Source organism: Mobula birostris, chromosome 1, assembly GCF_030028105.1.
Source record: "Mobula birostris isolate sMobBir1 chromosome 1, sMobBir1.hap1, whole genome shotgun sequence".
Classification (NCBI taxonomy): Eukaryota; Metazoa; Chordata; class Chondrichthyes; order Myliobatiformes; family Myliobatidae; genus Mobula; species Mobula birostris.
In genome coordinates this window covers 199,858,504-199,883,854 of record NC_092370.1, presented here as the reverse complement: position 1 = coordinate 199,883,854, position 25,351 = coordinate 199,858,504, and the positions used below count along the sequence as shown (strand labels likewise).

The following is a 25,351-nucleotide window of genomic DNA, read 5'->3' as shown; positions in this document are numbered from 1 at the left end:
TTAGGGTTGACCGGATAGAAATATTGTATATTATGAGAGACAAAGATAGGGTAGATCGTTAGTCTTTTTCCCAGGGTGGAAACATGAACCAGAGGCTATAGTTTTAAGGTAAGAGGAGCAGAAAGCTTAAAGTTGAGTTCCAAAGCAATATTTTTAATGCACAAAGTAGTGGGTGCACATCATGCTGAGGTAGGTGATGGAAGCAATGTTTAAGACATTTGGCAGGCACATGAACAGGCAGGGAATGAGACCATTAGACCACAAGACATAGGAGCAGAATTAGACCATTCGGCTTAGCAAGTTGGCTGCACCATTCCATCATGGCTGATCAATTATCCCACTCAACCTCATTCTCCTGCCTTCTCCCTGTAACTTTGTCACCCTTAAAAATCAAGAATCTATCAACCTCCATTTTAAACGTACCCAATGATTTGGCCTCCACAGCAGTCTGTAGCAATGAATCCCATAGGTTCACCACCCTCCAAGAATGGAGTGGTACAAATCGTGTGCAGGCAGATTGGATTAATTTACATTGGCATTCTGGTTGGCAAAGACACCGTGGGCCTTTCCTGTGCTGTACTGTTGTATGACTAAGTAAGAGGACATCTGATTAAAACTTAAGAGATTTAAACTTTCCCTGCCTCCCCAACCTTCAGCTCTAACCATGAATGTTAAATATTCACGTACTTTATTAGTCAAACCTAGCTACCTTTGTGGCTTCCTCATATACTCTATTTTCTAATTTCATGTGACAATAACTCTCTGGGGTCTCAACTCAACTCTCATCATTTTAGGCTTCTCCTCTGCCTATTTATGACTCCACTCCAAGCTCACAACCTCAATGACCCGCTCTCTACTACCGACATCCCATTCTCATTAAACTGCTAACCAACATTGCTTCTGACTCCCTTGGCAACAGACATTGTAAACAATTTCCCCAGGGCCAAATAAATTCCATCGGTGTCTGTGACCACCAAACAGAGCACAGCAACAGTTGCAAAGACATGAAAGCAAAATCTGTACCAACACAGGAACATACAGAGACCCCGCACTTTCAAAGACTTCATCTTTGAGGTGTTAATCCAAAGCTCCTCTGGCCAGTATTATGGTGCACAAAAGAAACCATGGTATTATTTAAAGAAGAACAATGTCCTAAGCAGCAGTGAAATGTAAACTGCTGGAAGAACACAATGTGTCAAGCAGCAGGTGTGGACAAGAAGGGATGGTTGATGTTTTGAGTTGAGACCCTGTATCAGAATTGAGAACGTAGAGGGAAATAGGTGCAAAGGGGGGGGAAGGGAAGGAAGATGATGGACAGATTTAAAAAGCAGGAAAAGTAATCTCAGGATTACTACCAATGCTGCACGGGTAGAAACAGGTACACAGTGCATTTCGATACAGGACTAAGGAGCTAGTAGAGGAGGGAGGGCTTCAGATTTATATATAATTGGCAAGGCAGGTAGGATCGCTACAAATAAAACAGTCTTCATCTGAGCTGGAAAGAAATCAGTACATTTGCCAGTGCTACTTGGAGGGTTTAAACCAGAGTGGCAGAGGGGTGGGAACCACAGCAGCAGGGCAACAGGTGGTACGGTTGAAGGCAAGGAAGACAGTTGCCAAGTTAGACTGAAAGGGAGGAAAGCAGGGGATAAGCTAATGAACATGGTGGGACAGAATGGTTGAAATGTGTTTATTTCAACTCTAGGGCTATTATGGGTAAGTCCTCCTGTGCGAGAGCCAAGAGCAATTCCTTTAAAGTTTTCCTACTCTGTAACTGGACAAATGCGCACAAAGTATATCGTTCCCTCTTCGCTTGTTTTCTGTGTGTGTCCTGCGCATGCCCAGTAGGAGGAGATTCACCCAAATATCCGCCTAATGTGGACGGAGATATTTTGAAAAACGCTTAGTGTGGACGCCTGTCGTTTTTACTCGAAACCGGCGTTTTCAAAATTATCCGGCGTAGTGTAGACGTAGTCTTAGAACCTAGATAAGTACATGGAACTACGATGAATTACAAAGGCCTGGTTGCATGAGGGACAGTACTGGCAGCTCATTGTTCCTGGGTTTCCTTCTTTTATATGTGATAAAGAGGGATTTTGGAGGAGGGTAAAAGAGGTCGAGGGGTTTCACTAAGGGATAAGGGAGAATGTCACAACAGTACTCAGAGAGGACTCATTGGAGTGATATTCCAGAGGCATTTTGGGAGGGACTCCAAAATAAGAAAGGTGCAATTGTGCAAATGAGATTATACTATCGTGCCCTCCCCCATAAGCCACTGAGAAGTGGAGAAGCAGATATATAGACAGATTGTGGAAAGGCGTTAAAGAAAAGGGTTTAAAAAAAGTGCTAAAGTGGGGGAATTTAACTTTACTTATATCAATTGGAAATTCCTTAATACAAGAGACTTTGATGGAGCAGGATTTCTTCAGTGCATCCAAAAGCATTCCTGAAACACTATGTGGAGAATCCAACTAGAGAAGAAAACATACTGGATCTGGTTGTGAGAAATGAGCCAGACCAGGTGATAGACCTGACAGTGGGTGAACATTTTGGGAATAGGACTGACATGTTCAGGTAAGGAGTAAGGGCAAAAATGTTAAGAGAGCCTTGAATGACCTGGAACGTCCAAAATATAGTCAGGAAGATAAAGGCAGCATAAACAAGGATTAGGAAGAAAAAAAATACAGGCTAGACTCTTCTAGAATATAAAGTGCTCAAGCAGGCAATGAGGAAGGCTCAACAAGATCAGGAAATGTACCTGGCAACCAGATCAAAAAGAAGGCGAAGGCACATTAAGGAAAAAAGAGAATAACTAAGGAGAGGGCAGGTCCACTCAAGAATGGAAAGGATAGGAGCCAGGGGGTGGGGTTGTGCTTGGAGTCAAAGCAAGTGGCAGAGTAAATGAGTACTTTGTGTCAGTACTTACTGAGGAAAAGGATTTGGAAGATAGTGTGGGCATGCTAATGTGCTGGGATATTTTAAGATTAAGGAGAAGGTAATGCTGAATCTTCCAAGACACATTAAGGTAGTTGTCCCCAACCCCTGATGGTATATACAGTCTACTAGAATATTGAACAAAGTGAGGAGACTGCTAGGGCTTTGACAAAGATCTTCGTGTCCTCACTAGCAACAGGTGAGTTCCAGGAGCACTGCAGAGTAGCAAAGGTTGTGCCTTCGTTCAAGAAAGAAAATTGGGATAATCCAGATTGACCAACGATCTTCACATTAGCTGTCAGGAAGATATTGGATAGGATAGTAAAGGATAAAAATTGTGTTTGGAAAGACATGGCCTGCTTCAAGACAGTCAGCATTGCTGTGCAGGGCAAGGTGGGTCATGCCTTATAAACTTAACCAAGTTTTCCTCCCCCCCCCCACCAAAAGGAGCTTTATGAGGGTAAGGCTGTGAGCATTATTTCCTGGCATAATTTACATATTACTATTTAATTATTTATGGTGCAACTGTAACGAAAACCAATTTCCCCCAGGATCAATAAAGTACGGCTATGACTATTATCTGCTTAGACTTTAGTAAAGCATTTGATAAGGTCCCTAATGGTAGGTTGATTAAGATAAAGGTGCATTGCATCCAGGATGAATTACAAGTTTGCCTTGCCCATAGAATGTAGAGTAGGGGTGGAAGACTGTTACTCTGATGTGACCAGTGGTGTTCTGCAAGGATTCTTGAAAATATAGATAGGTGGATTATCAAGTTTTCAGATGACAGCAAGATCGGTGGAATTGTGAACCAAGTGGCATATGGCTAAGTGGTTAAGGCATTGGACCAGCTACCTGAAGGTCGTGAGTTCGAGCCCCAGCTGAGGGAACGTGTTGTGTCCTTGAGCAAGGCACTTAATCACACATTGCTCTGCGACGACACTGGTGCCAAGCTGTATGGGTCCTAATGCCCTTCCCTTGGACAACATTGGTGTCATGGAGAGGGGAGACTTGCAGCATGGGCAACTGCTGGTCTTCCATACAACCTTGCCCTGGCCTGTGCCCTGGAGAGTGAAGACTTTCCAGGCGCAGATCCATGGTCTCGCAAGACTAACGGATGCCTTTACTTTTACTTTAAAGGACTATTAAAGAATACAGTGGGATATAGATCAGTTACAGACGCAGGCAGAGAAGTAGCAGGTGGAGTTTAATCTTGTTTTATGTCTTACCGCAAAACAATATATCATGACATATGTCAGTGATGATAAACCCAATTCTGATCTGGACAATTATGTGGTGTTGTATTTTGTGAGGTCAAATAAAAAGAGGAATTATAGGTAAGTAAGTTAATGGTAGGCCACTTAATAGTATTGAGGTATAGTGGGATCATGGAGTCTAAGTCCATAGTTGACTGAAAGTAGCTACACAGATGCAGAAGGCGGCAAAAATGGCATATGGCATACCTGCCTTCATTGGATGGGGCGTTCAATATAAGAGTACAGAAGACATACTGCAGCTATATAAATCAGTCACACCACACTTGGAATATTGCATGAGGGTCTGATCACCCCATTATAGGAAGGATGTGGAGACTGTAGAAAAGGTACAGAAGATGTTTATCAGGATGCTGGCTAGATCAGAGGGCATGAGTGACAAGGAAAGTGTGACTCTACCCAGAACATCGGAAGCTGAGAGGAGACCTGATAGATGTTTATTAAATTATGAGAGGTCTGGGTAGATAGTCAGCATCCTTCCCTCAGGGTAAAAATGTCAAACACCACAAGATATGTTTTTAAGGGTGGAAGTCGAAGTTTAAAGGCAACATTAAGAGCAAGTTTTATCTTAATAATGTAGAGAGGTAGGTGCCTGGAATAGGTTATTGGGGGTAATAATGGAAGCAGTTTGGTGGAGTTTGAGATTTCCACATAGACACATGAATATGAAAAGAAATGGAGGGATATGGAGGAGAACAGCAAGTATAATCTGACATCAAGATCAACAGAACATTGTGAATGAATGTCTGACCAGTGTTATATTGTTCATGTTTGATGTAGATAGGGCCAGGTGGGGGAAGACTCATGTTACAATAGAGGAACCACAAGAGGGGAAATTAAGCAGATGAAGCCACATGGGAAAGTGGAGGGAGAAGGGTAGAGACAGGTATGTGACAGGTTGAAGGGAGGGATGATAGGCAGATGGAAACCAGGTAGAGGGTAGGATGGGAAAAGTGAATCAAAGGGGTCAAAGAACACTGAGGCTATCTACAAGAAGGGTCAGAGCCAAATCTATTTCCTGAGGAGACTGAGGTCTTTTAACATCTGTCGGACGATGCTGAGGATGTTCTACCAGTCTGTGGTGGCCAGTGCTATCATGTTTGCTGTTGTGTGCTGGGGCAGCAGGCCGAGGGTAGCAGACACCAACAGAATCAACAAACTCATTCGTAAGGCCAGTGATGTTGTGGGGATGGAACTGGACTCTCTCACGGTGGTGTCTGAAAAGAGGACGCTGTCCAAGTTGCATGCCATCTTGGTCAATGTCTCCCATCCACTACATAATGTACTGGGTGGGCACAGGAGTACATTCAGCCAGAGACTCATTCCACCGAGATGCAACACAGAGCGTTATAGGAAGTCATTACTGCCTGTGGCCATCAAACTTTACAACTCCTCCCTTGGAGGGTCAGACACCCTGAGCCAATAGGCTGGTCCTGGATTTATTTCATAATTTACTGGCATAATTTACATATTACTATTTAACTATTTATGGTTCTATTACTATTTATTATTTATGGTGCAACTGTAACGAAAACCAATTTCCCCCAGGATCAATAAAGTATGACTATGACTATGACTATGAAATCCGAATAATCCATATTAGGTATGTAGGTAACACACACAAATGCTGGAGGAACTCAGCAGGCCAGGAAGCATCTATGGAAATAAGTACAGTCAACATTTCAGGCCTAGACCCTTCTCCAGCATCTGCAGATTTTCCCTTGCTTGTGTGGGGTATGCTGGTAATGGGTAGGGTAATGTGCTGGACATGGAGGCTAGTGGGCGAAAGATGAAGACCAGAGGAACTCCATTTCTGTTCTGTCTGAGAAAAGGGGCGAGTAGGAAATAGCAGAAATGCATGTGAGGGCTCCAACTATTAGAGTAAGGGAACAGCTACATTTTCAAAGTAGGACTTTTCAGAGGTTCCAGAGTGGAAGGCCTCATTTTGAGAGCAAATGCGGCAGATGCCAAAACATGGTTTATGTTAGCTTCTATAAACATCCCTTCAGGAGACAGCTCGGAGTAAGTGTAGTTGTGATAAAAACAGAAGTCTTCGAGTTTATGGTAGATAATGTGACAAACACTACAGAAAAATTTTCTCTTCTTCAGTTAACGAGATTGAGACTCGCAGTCCTCCACTTTCTTAAAATATTTGCCTTCAATTTCTGACCTAACAAACATCACCACATAATATCTCCAAATCTGTTTGTAGATGCATTTCTACTGTAACTTTGTTTGAATCACTTTAAATATTATTCCCGCTACACCAGCTGTACCACTGATAAGGACCAGTTCGTCAAAAAAAACACAAATGCCATCCCTTTTCTTTGTCTACATTATCCTTCTTCATATCTGTGAAGTTTGATGTCGATGAGAATCCAACAAACCTCCTCCTCCGTTTGCTGCTTAGGGAGACAGACCCCTGTCACCTGCAATCACATCCACAGCGCTTTCACTGCTTCACTTACGCCACTATTTCAACATTATTTTCACTGAGGATGCTCCACTTCCTCGCCCAGATTTGGTTTAATCTGCAGAGCTAGATAGGGAGGGTGCTTCCAAACGGGGCCAGTTAACTTCCCACAGTTTGGAGAGAAGGTGCATTGTAGGGCCGACGGCAGCGTTTTCACTCACCGGGCACCGATCGCTTTCTTTCTCGCCGCCGCCGCCGCTCAGCAAAGGTTTCGTGTTTCCCGCCAAACGCCTCCGGCACGTCACAGACTGCGCCAGATGAGGAGGATAAAATACCATATCTTGGGTCGATTCTTAAACTAGAACTTGCTTTTGCCTTGCTTTGTTCTTTTTTTAAAAGTGAATCTGGAAAAGAAAGTTTTATTTTTGTGTGAATTTTAATCTTGGTGACTTGCTGCGAGCAACCGCCCCGTCCCGTCGTCACTTCCTATCGCCGCCGATGTCAGGCCGAGGTGATAAAAGGGAGGGCCCGGGCCGGTGGTTCCGATGATCCGGCGGACGGTCGGTAACGCGAATTGTAAGTCCTGATCTTCTGTTGCCGTCGAAACAGCTCCCTGTTACCCAGCCGTTTGTCCAGATCCCTCCTCCCTTCACCCCACCCCCGGCTCACGCCACTTTTGTTATGGCTTCTACTTTCCGGCCACTTCCTTCCCATTCATTCGGGGTCAAACTGTTCGATGAGCGTTGATTTCTCCGGACGCGGACACCGTGCCGGGAACGGGGGTAGGGACTGTGCAGATACCAGCAGGAGAAAATGGTGGTGGAATTAGTATAAGAGGCCTATGTTATTGATCCCATAACGGCAGCTGACGAATCCAAATTCTAGTAATAAAGTAAATCTGAAGATGGATCAGTAGTGATAAGTTTGATGCGACTATAGATCTGCTAACCTTGCCTGTTTTGGCGTGTATGTGACTCCAGAATGATTGAATTAAAACGGACACATCTGGGAATGATAACTTTACCAATAGTGTCCAGTGAGTGAATTCAGAAACAATACTAAATACACATCACTTACAGACCTCAATCACCAAACTCCGCACGCTTCCTAACTCTCCTACCCACACCATCACTTCGGCACTCACATACGTCTCTTTACACTCTTCCCCTCCCATGCCACATCACTGAAATTACCCTACTCTCTCCCCGGCACCTGCAGCCCAACCTGGCTCCTAAATCTATCTCCTTCCACACCAACCTCATGAATCAGCCTATGAGTTTGTTAAACTGGTGACTTCCGTCCACGGCAGATCTCTTTCTCCCTTCTTCCTAATTCCACTTGCCTAGAGTAGTTCTCTACCTCCCCCACCCACCCACCATGTACCATTGAAAGTATCCTGCACAGCCGTAACCTCAGAAGCTGTTTCCAACCCAACCCCTCTAGATTAATTTTTTCTTCTTCTTCTTGTAAGGTTTAATGATATTTGGTAGACTAACGTAAGGTGCACTATGGCTACCTGCTGAGTTGGAGTGGAGCATAGAGACGGGAAATATAACCACTAAATTTATGATAGCAGTGATATCCTAACAAACTTTCCATCGTAAACTTTGTCTGTCCCAAAGGTCTCAATTTAGTAATTAGATGTTTCCTTTGCACCTCATGGGAACTTCATTCTAATAATACTGTATGTTGCACTGTTTTTTGACAAGTGCACTTCCTACAAATGCCCGTATCATGCATGCAAATTCTGAACAAGGAATTATTTAGCCTAGTGTGTCCAATACATAAATGTCTAATTATAAATTCTTCCACCTTTTTATACCCATCTCTCAGTTGAATTCCCTCCATCCTCTCAATTTTATATAAATGCCATCCTTACATTTCCTTATCCCATCTTGATTGCCACAGTGATCGAATAGACTTTTTAATTGTGGCTTTCACCCCCCCCCATGTAAAATTTGTGTAGATATGTAAGAAGCCATAATGTCTGCCTTGCATATATTGCTGAACTACTTGTGCCACTGATATACAATCATTCTTCATCTTGATCTTTTCTTGAAGCCTTAAATTAACCAGAGACAAAGGGAGACACTATGGAGGAGCAACAGAAAAGAATACACTGAGACCATAATCCACATTAAGCAACCCAAAATTTTGTGCCCATTCATTTCCCATCCACCCAAAAGTGGAAACCTTAGGAATGCAACGCTCTCAACACTCTACAAATGTTGCCGGTATTGGATGACCAACTTTAAGTCTTATTACGTTAATCCAATAAACCATTGGTAACTGTAGCCTGCGTAGTTGGAAAAGTACTTCACCCATTTCTACCAGTAATGTTGAAAGTGGGATGATTTAATAACATAATCTCAATACTTGATCTTGAACTTTAAGACTGTTGGTGAGACTGACCCATAAGGAACATATCGATAAATCAAAGACATCTAATTAAAGAAATATACATTTGTTTGTGATCTCCTACTCATACCCCAGTCACACCTAACTAAGCATAATAGGGGCTTCTCTCTTTACACATCTCTAGAATTTTATTCACGTGCACTTTCCATGTTAGTCTTGTGTCCATGCACATAATAGAAATTTTATCACTGACTGTTGTTTAAGAGATTCACCATATAACTTGAGGTCAACTCTGGGTGTAATGTTCCTTTTAGGAAAACAAACAACTTGAGCCTTTGCAACAGAAAATTTAAACCCCACTGTCATCACCATTCCTCTACTTCATTAATAGCTGCCTACATTTTCCTAACTATATAATTTATATTCCTGCCTCTCTTCCACACTGCACCATCATTAACATGCAATGATTTGGAAATGTCTGAGCGAGCATTTAAGCAAATATCATTAATCATAATATTAAAAAAGGAGTGGGCTACACTGTGGGGTCCCATTCTCTATCTCATACTCAAAGAATGTTGTTCCCAACCTAATGTATATTTTCCTATGACATGAAAAATCTTGAATCCAATTGAACATTGTATCACCTATTCCCATCTTTCCAGTTTGAGCAGCAATCCTTGTGTCCATAAAATACCGTAAACTTTCTCTACATAAAACAAAACCGCTACCACTGATTCTTTATTAACTTTCGCCTTACGAATATCAGACTCCAAATTTAACACCAAGTCCATGGTCATTCTCTTTGTTTTGAAATCCAGTTTGGTATACAGCTAATTTCAACTACCTTCCACGAAATAAGAAAGCCTTGCTATAACCACTTGTTTCATTAACTTACATACAGGTGAAATTGGTGAAATAGGTCTGTAACTGAAAGGATCTGATTAATCCTTACCAGGTTTCAATATAGAGATAACAACCACTAATTTCCAGGAAGCAATAAGTTGCCCTTCAACCCATATTGTGTGAAAGAATTTCAAAACCAACATAAGTTTCAAATCCAATAACTGTAAACATGTTATAACAAATATCACCTTTCCCAGGTGATGTCTGACCAGCACCATTAATAGTCCTTTTACGTTCAAACAATGTAAATTCAACATCCAAGCAGAAACTGGAGCATTCTTTTTTTCTCAGCAATCTGAGGAATGCTTGCCAAAACTGATTCTCTATAAGACCGCTCTTCTTTACTTAAATTGGCCAAACTATGTACACTGACATATGTTTTTACGAATAATTCTGCTTTTTCAGAGTCAGTAACCGCAACCTTCTCCCCACCATACAAAACTGGTAATGCATCAAGTTTTCTAACTCCCCCCATTTTCTGTATCATATCCCAAACTTCCCCAATTTGGGTCTCTTTCCCAATGCTATCACAGTATGGTCTCCGATACTTTTTCTTTGCCCTTCTCATTACTTTTCTAACTATGGCTTGAGCTGTGTTATACATATAAAAGATGAATAGGAGTAACACTAAAAGCTTTATTCCGCACCTTCACAGCTCCTTTTCCTTCATCTGTCCATCAGGGAACAGCTCTCCTTTTATTATCTCCCAATAATCTGGGGATTGATTCCTTAGCTATTGAGTTGAATACAGAGCACAAGGTATTATTACTCAACTCAATATCCTCCTAAACCAAATGATCCGGAAATATACTTCCACATAAATAATCAAATACATCCCAATTTGCCTTATAAGATTCCATCTGGAGATATGAGAACCTTTGATACATATCAAAGTTTCAAAGTACATTTATTATCAAAGTATCTGTACAGTGCACAAAGCAGGCAGCCACAAAACAAAGAAACACCTGGAACCCATTTAAAGAAAACATCAAACGCCCAACGCATGAAAAGAAAAAACAAATTGTGCAAACAGCAAATATCAGACAGAATATTAAATATCGAGCTACAGGGTCCCCGAAATGATCCAGGAGTGACAGCCTGAAGTCAATTCAGTTCAGCACTATGTCGATGACTGCAGACTTCAGCCACAAAGCCAGTTCTGTACCAAAGCACCTCAGTCAAATTGTGCAAATATATGCTTCCTAGTTACACATATTTGCTATATCCTTAGATATCAGCATAGGGTCTATAGCAGAAACAGTGCTATTAAATAAATTTATCCTGTGCTCTTACTATCATTCAAGCACACCAAACACCTTCCAGAAAGTCTTCCACCAACATTCCATTCACACTTGTGTCACTACAATCCCATGTAGCACTATGAGCATTAAAATTCCCACACCATATAATCTTACTTTTCGTGCTTTACTATTCTTTCCCCAAATTTCAGCCATAACTGGCTCATAAACAACTCCAATTTCTGTAACTCTTATGTGCTATTCCATTTTTGACAAAGGGTAGCCACTCATCCATTACCCATTTTCCAATCAACATAAACCTGTATCTTAAAACTTCGACAAGATTTCAACCAGATTTCCTGGACACATACAACATCAGGCATATTTGGTAAAGCTTCAATAAATGTCTTAAATTCTTGATCATTGGCTAACAGGCTTCTAGCATTCCATTGTAAGATTACAAGAACCATAAACAACCCTGCTTTGAAATCAGAGCATTATTTACTACTCTTGTAAGGCATCATCAATAACTTCCAGAGTAAAGTCTTTTACCTCTAGATGCTTTTCTCCAGCTTTCAATATAATTTATTTTCTTCTGTCCCACTTATAGTTTGTGCTGTACAATTTACCACATCTGCCATGAAAGTAACAAACTTTAGTGTATCAACAGTCAGCCAATCCTTTGTTATATATTCAAGCACTTTACATAGTCGTGAAGAAGAGTCTCAGCCTGAAATGTTGACTGTTTACTATTTTCTGTAAATGCTGCATGACCTGCTGAGTTCCTCCAACATTTTGTGTGTGTTGCTTTGGATTTCCAGCATCTGAGGAATTTCTTATCTTTGTGATGCATTTTACACACTGTCTTTAATCTATCTGTATTCGGGATATTAATAGGTCCCATTGACACTGTCTTTTGTACTTTCTGCAGAGTCTCTGCATATGACATACCCATTTCCACTCAAACACATTGCACTTCCACAGCTTTCTTATATACAGGACAACCTGCTTAAGCTCCCCTGCTTATGTTCCCCTCCAAAGTTGCTACATTTTAGGCTAATGCCTTCACAATTGCCATAATCATGTTCTCCACCACATCTAGCACACCACTTTTTAGCTGTACACACAGCTGCTACATGGCCAAACTTGTTGCATTGAAAACACCTCAGAGGAGGCAGCATATCCACTCGAACCACAATAGTCCAAATTAACCATATCCAGCAACTTTTTCCATCAAATTTAATCAAGACCAATAAGCTATCTGTTCTTAGTCCACCACAAAAACTTCTAAATCATTTTACCATCTGCAAATTTTCTCCCAACTAAATTGTTTTTAACTTACTCAGTGGATACATCTAGAGGCACTCCAGAGATTACTGCCAAAGCCATTGTTGTTCATTATATATCCTTAGTGCTCCTCCTTCCCACAGTTTTTAATCCCAGAGTTTCCTCATGTTGCTTACTATCTTTGCAAAATACTAAGAGTGCCCCATCTCTTAAAGGTCTTGAGACCCCAATATCTCCTAATACTTTTTTCAGATCCTTAGTTTGGATTGATAGCAGAAAGAGGTCCACATTTGCAACTCATTCCTTCTTTCATTGAAATCCTGACTATTGCCTTTGTCACTAGGTGATACGTAAACCACTACAGTCCTCAATCAGCCACTTATTTTTCGTTTCCCAGAAACAGGCCATTCACCTTTCTCCATACAGCTCCTATCACCCAATACCACTTCCTGTTCGTTACCTCCATCTTCTCTGTTGCTTCCTGCATCTCTAACCACCCTCCCCCACTTTCTGCCTGAGAGCAACTTCCAACAGCAGGCTCAATCCTATGCTCCAACCCTAATCATTCAACCAAGCCTCGTGCGTGTTATTGGCTGCAGGCAGGAAGAGCATCCCTCCAGAAAGCTCCTTGCACCCTGATTAAATTATTTTTCCATTCATCCATTTTCAATTGTGGCCAATTTAGCAGGCTTTAATTTGAAGCCTCCATTTTAACAGTAAGTCATAAAAGCAAGAGTAAGCCATTCATTTCTCCCACCAGCTTGTCCCTTTTCTCATCCAGTCCCTCCTCTTTCCTTGGGAATGTACTCACTCTATTTTAATTATAATTGGTTCATGACCTTTGCTCCATTTTGCTACTTAGTACATCAATCAGTATACACAGGGAATAAATATCCATCATCCTTTTGGGTGGAGAATTACAAAAGCTTATGACCCCATAAGTAAAGAAATTTCTTCACTCACGAAGCCGGGCTCTAAGGAAAGGGATGAAGAGTGAAGTCAGCCAGAGTGATAGCAATAAGGAACTTGATAGTAGGGCTGTCTGAGAGGGGAGGATGAGCAGAAAGTGGTTGTGGTCCATATAGGTACCAATTACATAGACAGGAGCAGGGATGAGGTCCTGCGAAACGATTTTGGGAAGCGAGGTAGAAAGTGAAAACGCAGGACTTGCAGGGTTGTTATCTCAGTATTACTGTCCTGGCTATGTGCTAGTGAGGAGAGAAATAAATACATAGTGCAGTTCAATGTATGGCTAAGGAGCTTGTGCAGGAAGGAGAGCAACGCACACAAAATGTTGGAGGAACTCAAAGTACAGTCAACATTTTGGGCTGAAACCCTTCGGCAGGACAAAGGCTCCCAAGGGGTATCAACCCGAAACATCGAGTGTACTCTTTTCCTAGATGCTCCCTGGCCTGCGGAGTTCCTCCAGCATTTTGTGCGTGTTGCTCGGATTTCCAGCATCTGCAGATTTTCTCATGCTTGTGGCAGGAAGAAGGGCTTCAGTTTTATGAATCATTGGGCTCTCTTCCAGGACAGGTGGAATCTCTATAAACAAAACAGTTTGCTGCTGAACTGGAGAGGAACCAATATCCTGGCCAGGAGTTTTGCTAGTGCTGCCCAGGAGGGTTTAAACTGGAGTGACGGTGAGATGGCAACAGGTGGTAGAGTTGAGGGCAAGAAAGATGGTATGACAAATAAGATTGAAAAGAGTAAAACCAATGGCCAAACAAGTAAACATAGTGGAATTGAATGGCTGAAATGTGTTTATTTCAACACTATTATGGGAAGGAAGATGAACTTAGAATCTGGATCAGTACATGGAATTACAATGGTGGTAAGGTGAGGAGCAACTTTTTTATGCAGAGAGTGGTAGGTGCCTGGACTGGTTTACCAACAATAGTAATGGAATTATTACGTTTTGTGGAGTTTAACAGACTTTTAGATAGATACATGAATATGAAGGGAATGGAGGGTTATGGATGAAGACATCTATTATAAATAGGCATCAAGATTGGCAATAGAGTAAATGGCCTACCCACTGCTGTACTGTTCTATGTTTAAACATTCAACCCCTTAGCCTGAAACTGCCTTCCTTAATTTTAAAATATCCAGACAGGAAACCTTGTAACGTTTATGTTGTTAGGAATAAACAGAATTTAGAATAGTTGATAGGTGGTTTTTACGCAGAGAGTGGTGTGTGCGTGAAATGGGCTGCCGGCGACTGTGGTGGAGGCGGATACAGTAGGGTCTTTTAAGAGGCTTCTGGATAGGTACATGGAGGTTAGAAAAATAGAGGGCTATGGGTAACCCGAAGTAATTTCTGAAGTAAGTACATATAAGAGGAGGGAGGAGAAGATGGCGGCACGACACAGCGCATGCGGCTGTTCCGAATGATATCATATGTGTAACTAGGGGCCGTGCACAATCCGGATTTGATGGAGACACCCATGAGAAGCGCAAAGGAACATCTGGAGTAACTTCCGAAATGCCTGCTTCGCTGCCGCTGCTACTGTGCGATCGAGAATCTCCAGAGACGAAGGCGCCAAATCCTCGGCTTTACATATCGCCTGTTGCCAGGGCCGGGGTCGAAGCGCTGGGCAGAGATGGTGCTCGGTGTCGAATAGGTGGTTGGAGGCTCAGAGTTTTTCGGATGGACTTGGAGTCGAACTGTGGTCGGATGCTTCCAGAATGCTGCACTGGCAAGTTGGCGGCGCTGGAGGTTTACCCTCTGCGTGAGATGATGGGACTTTCGAGAGACTTTGAGACTTTTACTTTGCCATGGTCTGTTCTTATCAAATTACGTATTGCTTTGCACTGTTGTAACTATATGTTATAATTATATGGTTTTTGTTAGTTTTTAAGTCGGTTTGTCATGTGTTTTTCGTGATATCATTCTGGAAAAAACATTTTATCATTTCTTAATGCATGCATTACTAAATGACAATAAAAGGGGACTGCTTGTCCTCATAATCATAATCATAATAATAATAATGTTCAGCACAGCATTGTGGACCAAAGGTCCTGTATTGTGCTGTAGGTTTTCTATGTTTCTATGTGATATACCTTTTCCAATCCAGATCAGTATTGATAAGTACTTGTCAGATAAGTAAGCCAAGTTTCTCCTGTTACTGATATCAAGTGATTAAATCTTATTGTAACTTACCTTTGCAGTACCTCTATGTAATACATTTAAATATACTTATTTATTTTTGGTTTTCATTTAGTGATACAGCACAGAACAAGCACCACCTATTTAACCTTTGCCTACTCACAAGAAAATTTACAATGACCAATGAACCTACTAACCAGTATGTCTTTTGGAATGTGGTAGGAAACCAGAGTACCAGGAGGAAACACACATACTCTCAGGAAGTACATATACTTCTTACAGACAGCGTCGGAATTGAACTCTTAACGCCCCAAGCTGCAATACAGTGGTGCTAGAAAGTTTGTGAGCTCTAGAATTTTCTCTATTTCTGCATGTGACCTAAAATGTGATCAGATCTTCCTAAAGTCCTAAAGAGAACCTGATTAAATAAATAACACAAAAAACATACTTGTTCATTTATTTATTGAGAAAATGATCCAATATTACATGTATTTGTTGGAAAAAGTATGTGAACCTTTGCTTTCAGTAACGGGTATTGACCCCCTTGTACAACAATAACTTCAACCACACATTTCCAGTAATTGTTGATCAGTCCTGCACATTGGCTTGGAGGAACTTTAGGCCATTCCTCTTTACAAAACTGCTTCAACTCTGGGATGTTGGTGGGCTTCCTTGCATGAACTGCTTGCTTCAGGTCCTTTCACAACATTTCTATCGGAATAAGGTCGGGACTTTGACTCAGCTACTCCAAAACACGGATTTTCTTCTTTCTAAACCATTCTGTTGTTAATTTACTCTTGTCTTTCAGATCATCTTGTTGCATTGTCCAACTTCTATTAAGCTTCAGGTGACGGACTGCTACCCTGACATTCTCCTGTAAAGTGTCTTGATACAATTTTGAGTTCATTGTTCCCTCAACAATTGCAAGCTGTCCAGGCCCTGAGGCAACAAGGCAGCTCCAAACCACCATGCTTCACAGTTGGGATGAGGTTTTGGTACAGGTTTCCCCCGCCATCCGAAGGTAGCGCGTTCCTATGGAACAGTTCGTAAGCCGAAATGTCGTAAAGCAAAGAAGCAATTACCATTTATTTATATGGGAAAATTTTGTGAGCGTTTGCAGACCCAAAAATAACCTACCAAATCTTGCCAAATAACACATAAAACCTAAAATAACAGTAACATATAGTAAAAGCAGGAATGATACGATTAATACACAGCCTATATAAAGTAGAAATATTTCTCTACAATGATTGCAGAGATCTCCGTAGCGAAAATCTCACGCAAGCGCTGTTGGCATAAACGCGCTCTCCAGTAACCTTTAAACTATGAAGCTGCCAGATCTACCAAATAACACGTAAAAATACACAGCCGATATAAAGTAGAAATAATGTATGTACAGTGTAGTATCACTTACCGGAATTGGGAAAACAGCGCCGAGCACACTGATGATGGTGTGTTAGACTGAGTCGTCGCAGGTTGGGGTGGTGCAGTGGCCCCCACTCTCCAGGCCGCCGACGGATACATTGCCGTGAAGAACACAGCGGTAGCCAGGAGGCACACAGCACATCTTTAAGAAAAAAGCCGAAATAAACGAGCTAATTAATTAGGTTCTGCCTAGCACGTAATTGTCGGCCCAGATCAGAGGGGACTGCCGATTGCATCGCCTCTGATCTGGGCCGACAATTACGTGCTAGGCAGCACCTAATTAATTAGCATGTTTATTCGGGGTAAAGATGTGCTGTGTGTCTCCCAGCTACCACTGCACTCTCCGCGAATCGGTACAGTATTCGGGGCCTGCGGGTTGGGGTGGTGGGACACGGGGGTGTCATCTCATCGTCGATCAGGGCAGGCAGCTCATTTTCTCCTATGACTGCCTGCCTCGATGTCGAAGGTCAAGGTTCATCGTCTGCTGTGGCTGGTGTGGAAGGCTTGCTTGACTGCTGAGCCTCGTGCATCTTTCTATCATACAGTTGTTTGTAAGCACTCAAACCATCCTGCAAATATCCCCTAAGCCTACGTACCCTTTCAAAATTAAAGTCGTACTTTATCATTGCAGCAAAAATCTCACGCACTTGCTTCACGTTCGGTTCACTGCTGCATTCAGTTTCAATTGTCATCCTTTCTTCTTCCAATTGCATCAGCTCTTCACCTATCAGTTCTTGGTCATAGGATGCCAAAACCTCTTCAACATCATCTTCGTCAGCTTTCACAAGCCAAACTCACTTTGTCCTTGCTTCGTTCACCACGATCAAAACGCTTAATTATGTCTAGTTTTACGCTAAGTGCAACACCCTTACTCTTTCAGGCTTTTCCGACACCTTAGAACTCATCTTGCAAATGGCTGCTCACAGGCACATGTTTAAGCAATGCCATTCCGAATCCGGAGGAGAGCGGCTGCTCGGAGCGTGCGCTGATTTTTTATCGCGCACTGCCTTTCTGCGTAACAGTGAAAACACCTTCTGAAAGCGATAACAGGGTGCTAATGTAGGTCTTTCATAACAGTGAGGTTTCGTAAAGCGAATGTTCGAAAAGCGGGGAACACCTGTATTGGTGTGCAGTGTCCTTTTTCCTCCAAACATAGCAATGTGCATTTCTGCCAAAAAGTTCAACTTTTGTCTCATCTGTCCACAGAATATTGTCACAGAAGCATTGTAGAACACCCAAGTGGTGTTTTGCAAATGTGAGATGTGCAGCAATTTTTGTTTTTGGAGAACAGCGGTTTTCTCCGTGGTGTCCTTCCATGAACACTGTTCTTCTTCAGTGTTTTTCTTATAGTGGACACGAACAGAGACCTTAGTAATTTGTAGGGATTTCTGCGATCTTTTGCTGCTACCCTTAGGTTCTTTTCCACCTCCTTCATTGCACGTTGTGCTCTTGGTGTGATCTTTGCAGGATGTCCACTCCTAGGGAGAATAGCAACAGTACAGTGTTTCCTCCATTTGTAAACAATGTTTCTTACTGTGGACTGATGAACACTCAGGTCTTTAGAAATGCTTTTGTGGCCTTTTCCAATTTCATGCTTCTCTATAGTTCTTCTAAGATCCTCTGAAAGATGTTTTGATCAAGGCATGGTGCACATAAACAGATCTTTCTTGAGACAAGCAGGCTCTGTCAGTAACCTGACTTTGTGTGCCTTTTTTATAGGGCAGGCCACCTCTACAACCCACATGCAATCTCAACTCATTGATTGGAACACTTGACTCCAAATAGCTTTTGTAGAAGGCTTACCCCAGAGGTTCACATACTTTTTCCCAACAAATACATGTAATATTTGATCATTTTTCTCAATAAATAAATGAACAAGTATAATGTTTTTGTGTTATTTATTTAATTGGGTTCTCTTTATCTAATTTTAGGACTTGTGTGAAGATCTGATCACATTTTTAAGTCATATTTATGCAGAAATAGAGAAAATTCTGCAGGGTTCACAAACTTTCTAGCACCACTGTAGCTATGCTATGCTACTGTGGTGCCTACACATGACGTGAGATTAACCTAGCCTTTTCTTAGTGTAAAAAGGCTCTAGCGTGATTTTTGCTTCTGAGTCTTACTCCATCTTCTTTGCAACAATCTCTGCTGCCATTCTTTGTGTCAAGCCCTAGTCTGCACTTGCAGGCTAATGTAAATGGTCCGTTACCACTATTTTGAAAATGTTTTGGGACTATGATAATAATCTTGTGATGTGATTGTGACAAATCATCCTTGAGCCAGTACTCTGTCAGATTGTTGTATTATTTTCTGTGAGAGCCTGTAGTTCCAAAAGTGACTATGATATTTCTTATCTTTTGCTTCTAAATTTCATTAGCTTTAGACTGCTTCATGGGCCCACAGTTATAAAAGTTGACATTGAAATGCAACATTTTAATGTGTATTTTTGCAGTGGTCATTATGGACAACCCATCCACCCATTCTCATTTGTTCATCCTCTTTATGTCAGCCTACTCTCTATATATACAGTACCTGTGAAGCCTTGTAGCAACAAATCTGTAATTAGTACTTTCTACTTAAATATTAGAATTTATAAATTGTTGTTTTAACTTTTTAATTCAACTTGTATAGTTTCAGCTGTCTTAGCATTGAAGAGCTCCTTCCCTATAAATTGGTACCACCTCATGTAACGGGTATGAAGGTTTCAGCCTGCTCTGATCTTAACTTTTCAAAGGGCATATCAAAGGCATATTGTGGGTTACTGCCTCTCAGTATTATTTTTCATTTTATTTGCACAATTTGTCTTCTTTTGCACATTGCTATATGTCAGTATTTGTTCATTTATAGCTTTCATAAAATTCTATTGCATTTCTTTTTTCCCCTGTAAAGAAGGCCTGCAAAAAATAAATCTCAAGGCAATTACATATACATACGTTGATAATAAATTTACATTGAACTTTGTTTAATCATAACCTGAGTTTAAAATTAAAAGATATATTTTATCATCTGCCTTTTAGATGGTAGGCTTTATTTTTAAATAAAAATCATCCCATAATCTTGAACCAGATGGACATACATAATAGTATATTGCTTTGTGCACATTTAAATCAACACCTGGCACCCATGATGAATGAACAGGTTGGTGTGAATTTATAGCTAAAGTATTCTTAGCCTGCCCATAAAATTCTTTCTCTTCTCTAAGATTGATATCCTGTTAGTTTTATAACAAATTTACTGTTTGTTCACACACCATTACTTCCTTAGGAATACAGTTGCTCTTGCTTTTGTTCCATTTTATTGATTACTGTTTAAGATGATTTCAGCAGTTTCTGAAGTTGCTCTTTACCACTTTCAGTGAGCAGTTAGATATGGACAATAAATGTTACCACTAAAATCCTCTTCCCATAAACGGATGAATAAAAGTTTAGAAGTAGAACATTTGTGAGTCAACAATTGCTGATTTGCACTGAGACTTGTAATCCTGACTGATACTATAGCACAGTACTAAGCTAAGAATTTACCATTTAATGTTACATCCTTTCCTCAAGAGTCTGGAATAGGACAAGAATCATCCCATAATGAAACTAGTTCTTACATAGTATCTTAATCTTGAATGTTAATTTACGGGTTGAGTCGGTGGTAAGAAAAGCATATGTTAGCATTCATTTCAAGAGGACTAGAATATAAAAACAAGGCTGTAATGGTGAGGGTTTCTAAGGCATTGCTCAGACTACACTTGGAATATTGTAAGCAGTGTTGTGTGCCCTTATCTAAGAAAAGATGTGCTGACAGTGGAGAGGGTCCAGAGGAAGTTCACAAGATCGGGTTACGTATGAGCTCTGGACCTGTACTTGCTGGGGTTTAGAAAAATTGGCGGGGGGGGGGTGAAATTTCATTGAAACTATCGAATATTGAAAGGCCTAGATGGAGTGCATGTGGAGAGGATTTTTCTTATAGTGGGTGAGTCTACGGCCAGAGGGCACAGCTTCAGAATGGAAGGACGTCCCTATGGAACAGAAATCATTTCTCTAGCCAGAGGGTGATGAATCTGTGGAATTCATTGCCACAGATAGCAGTGGAGGCCAAGTTATTGGGTAAGTTTAAAGTAGAGGTTTATAGGTTCTTAATTAGAAAGGGTGTCAAAGGTTACGGGGAAAAGGCAGAAGAATGGGGATGAGAGGGATAAGAAATCAAACTTGATGGGCAGAATGACCGAATTCTCTTCCTATGTCCTAATGCAGAAAAGTACTCTAGGTTCCTCACGTGGTCTGGTCATATCAGCAGAATGAGTCCATTACAAGTGAATCCGTGGTAAAGAAGGAAAATGCAATGTTGGCATTTATTTCAAGGAAAGTAGAATATAAAAGCTAGGAGATATTGCTGAGCCTTTATGAAACACTAGTCAGGTTGCACTTTTGGAGTATTGTCAACAGTTTTGGGCCCCATATCTCAGAAAGGATGTGTTGTCATTAGAGAGAGTCCAGAGGAGGTTCACGAGAATGATTCCAGGAATGAAGGGGTTAATGTATGAGGAGCGTTTGGCAGCTTTAGGCCTGTACTCACTGAAATTAAGAAGAATACAGGGGGATCTTATTTGAAACCTGCCGAATGTTGAAAGGACTAGATAGGGTGGATGTAGAAAGGATGTTTTTTATGCTGGTGGTATTCTGAACTAGAGGGCACAGCCTCAAATTTGAGAGGCAACAGAGGTGAGGACTTTTTTTTAGCCAGAGAGTAGTGAATCTGTGGAATGTTCTGCCACAAACTTTGGTGGAGGCCAAGTCCATGGATATATTTAAGGTGGAAGTTGATCGTTTTCTGTTCAGTCAGGGCATCAAAGGATATGGCCAGAAGGCAGGTTGAGTGGGATCTGGGATCTGCCATGATGGAATGGCAGAGCAGACTCGATGGGCTGAATGGCCTAATTCTGCTCCTATATCTTATGGTCTAATGCAGATTAAAAACTTGAATCTTAGAGAATAAGCAGCATTGGGAAGGAATTTCAAAACAATGGCTCTATCAGCTGAATGTTTGCAGCAGGGGAGGGGTGGAGGAAACACCAGATTTTCAGAGTCGTTTAGCTTGGGGAGGGTGAGATTTTACCCTGGATGTATAATTGAATATACAAGCGTCTGACCAGAAGATCATGCTCCCGTGTGAATCAAGCTGATGGAAAAGAACATTTCAGTCTTTCAGAAATATCTCTTTAAAATTAAAGCTCTCATTTTCTCTTCTTTTTATGCAGATTTTATCTTTTGAAGATGCATGGTGAATTGTCTGTGCAGCCGTTGGATGAAATGGTCCCATGGTGACTTACCAAATCCTAGATCATATATTTTGCCATTCGGTTTGCTGAAATACTGATGTCCTGAATGAATCCAACTATCTGAAGGTTAATGAAAGCAATGTCACATCAAACAGGAGCAGCAGCTCATAACTTGGATGTAAAACCCAAGGATGGCCAGGGGAAAAATATTGATCGTAGGGATGGTTATGCTTGGAGTGGCAAGAAACGTTCACGCACTTCCAAGATAGATACTAGTTCAGATGGTGAGGTTGGGGATGTTGCTGGCATATTGTCGATAACTCCGAGAAGGGAGAGGAAATGGAGTTCCCCTGTGCCTGATCTGGATCTTGAAGATTCATGTTCTCGCAAGCTTTCTAGTCGATCACTGAAGCAAAAGATACAAGATGCAGTTGCTCAGTGTTTTCCCCTTAAGGCGAATAATCATAAAAACTCTGTAGCTTTAATTTCAAAAAGTAAAATCCACATTAATGATCTAGTCAATAGTTGTCCGTTTCCAGCTGGAATGGAGCTGGCTGAAAAATGGGACTTAATTAATTGGCATACAATTCCATTAACTCAAAACTGTGACATTTGGGAAGGCTCAGCAGTAGGATTTGGTGAAGAAGAGCCAGGAGAAGGATGCAGAATGAGTGTTGAACTGGAGGTGAATCCATCAGATACACAGATTCACAACCTGGAAGTGATTTCTCGGATTAATGCATTACACGGACAAGACTCTGAGGTGGAGTCTGGAATAACTGAATTAGCAGGTGACAGTGGTATTACATTTCCGTCAAATGATTCAGACTCTGACGAGGAGCTGATGGCTCTTTTCACAGACACTGAAAGTCAGGCAAATACCAAGCTGGATTTTGAGAATGAGTGCAATTGGCTAACACCCTTTCATAAATGCCAGGCTCAGTTCGGCTTCACCTACTGCTTAGTCCCAGATCTATTTCGGATCAGTAATAATCCGTGTTACTGGGGTGTAATGGATAGATATGGAGCTGAGGCTCTATTAGAAGGTAAACCAGAAGGTACATACTTGCTGAGGGACTCTGCTCAGGAGGATTATCTCTTCTCTGTCAGCTTCAGACGTTACAGCCGCTCTCTTCATGCTAGAATTGAACAGTGGAATCATAACTTCAGTTTTGATGCCCATGATCCCTGTGTTTTTCATGCACCAAGTGTAACAGGCCTCTTAGAACATTACAGCGACCCAAACTCTTGTATGTTCTTTGAGCCACTGTTGTCGCTTCCACTAAACAGGACTTTTCCATTTTCACTTCAGCATCTTTGCAGAGCTGTTATTTGCAGCCACACAACCTATGATGGTATTGGTGATCTTCCTGTACCACCATCAATGAAAACCTACCTGAAGGAGTATCACTATAAACAAAAAATAAAAGTACTTAAGATAAGTACACAACAATGGCATAGTGGATTGAAAGGAAACCATTGAAGGTTACAAGAAAGATTAAGAAGGATCACCAGGAGCTTCTCTCCACCATTAAAAAAAACTTGGAACAGTTTTAAATAGGAGATTACTGGTAATAATTTTCTCCCATCAGAAATTTTGTTTGAAGACTGTTAACTTCCATTCTTTATTCATGTGCTTGTTATTTTTTCCATCTCAACAGTGCAATGAAACATAATGTACCTTGTCTAATCTGACAAATCATTTGTGCTTATCTTCTACAGTCCATGACATTTTGGCGTTTTTGCCAATAATATATTCTAGTGTCATGTTGGAATGCAGTTTCAAGACAATGAATTTGTTTCTGAAGCCATGACCATCACGCTAAAGTGTACGTTTAGAAGTTCACAAAAATGTTGGCATGTGTATCAATTTTATTTGCACTTTAAAAGACGTTCATATATCTAATTTTCTAAGTTATCTGATGCTTTAAGTATGTGACATGCACTATTGCAATGTAATTTTTAAATTAATTTTGAGTAAAACCTCTGAGAGAAATATTGTTCTTATGTTTTGTATTGAATTATGCAACTTGTAAGTCAAATATTAGTATATCCAACATTGACAAGTATCCATCTTTATGTTGTAATCCCCAAACAGTCCAACAAATGGTTAGGGAAGCAACTTTCTAAATGAGAAGGATTAGAGGATACTTGACAAGGACACCCTTCAGTTTTTAGACATTCAGGCAGACTCCAGAAGATGACAGTAACATGGTATCACCTAAACTTGCAAGAGTTTTTTTTTTAAATATATATATGTTTCCGGTGACAACACTTACCATTTCACTTTGTAGATCGTGTTTTATTTAATCAAAATATTGTGCTGAAATATACTTGCATCTGGCCCCATTTTTTTTGGATCACTTTGCCTTATTCTTTGGCACGCATGCATTAAAGACCATAAGATATATAGGAGCAGAATTAGGCCATTTCATCATGGCTGATCCATTTTCTCTCTCAGCTCCAACCTTCTGCCTTCTCCACATATCCCTTCATGCCCTAACCAATCAAAAATCTAGCAACCTCTGCCTTAAATATACATCAAGATTTGGCCTCCATAGCCACCTGATGCAATTAGTTAAACAGTTTCACCATGCTGTGGCTGAAGAAATTTCTCCTCATCTTCATTCTAAAAGGACGCCCCTCTATTCTGAGGCTGTGTCCTCTAGTCCTTGACACTCCCACCATAGGAAACTTTCTCTCCATATCCACTCCATCGACGCCTTTCAACATTTGATAGGTTTCAATGAGTTCCCCCTCATTCTTCTGAATTCTAGTGAATACAGGCCAAGAGCCATCAAATGCTATTCATTTGACAAACCATTCAATCCTGAAATCTTTTTTGTGAACCTCCTTTGCACCCTCTCCAGTGTCAGCACATCCCTTCTAAGATAAGGGACCCAAAACTGCTCACAATGCTCCAAATGAGGCCTCACCAGTGCTTTATAAAGCCTCAATATTATATTCTTGCTTTTATATTCTAGTCTTCTTGAAATGAATGCTAATATTGCATTTGCTTTCCTTGCCACCGACTCAATCTTAATGAGCCAGATTTGATAAGGGAACTTGAGATAAAGGAGCCATTAGGAGGTGGTGACCATAATATGGTAAGTTTTAATCTACAATTTGAGAGGGAGAAGG

At 41.0% G+C, this 25,351-nt stretch overlaps 2 protein-coding genes across 6 annotated transcripts in view; one reads left to right on the top strand and one right to left on the bottom strand.

The window, feature by feature from the left end:
- Positions 1-6,952, bottom strand: part of wdhd1 (WD repeat and HMG-box DNA binding protein 1) — an 88,801-nt gene extending 81,849 nt beyond the window's left edge. For 3 of the 4 annotated variants that reach the window (XM_072268521.1, XM_072268538.1, XM_072268547.1), the window contains exon 1: positions 6,843-6,952. The gene's annotated coding sequence lies outside the window, so the exon portion shown is untranslated. Of the gene's footprint in view, positions 1-6,595; positions 6,638-6,842 lie in introns of those variants that run through there. The other variant, XM_072268529.1, reaches the window with a different exon arrangement.
- A 53-nt stretch (positions 6,953-7,005) lies between these two features.
- On the top strand, positions 7,006-24,216 carry LOC140202943 (suppressor of cytokine signaling 4-like). Of its 2 annotated transcripts, XM_072268566.1 has the most exons (3): positions 7,006-7,197; positions 14,820-15,188; positions 22,190-24,216. In XM_072268566.1, exon 3 carries the CDS (start codon positions 22,341-22,343, stop codon positions 23,691-23,693), a length of 1,353 nt encoding a protein of 450 aa, XP_072124667.1. In that variant the 5' UTR covers positions 7,006-7,197; positions 14,820-15,188; positions 22,190-22,340; the 3' UTR covers positions 23,694-24,216. The 2 variants fall into 2 exon arrangements, with proteins under 2 accessions (XP_072124667.1, XP_072124677.1); XM_072268576.1 differs by lacking the exon at positions 14,820-15,188.
- Positions 24,217-25,351: the final 1,135 nt, after the last annotated feature.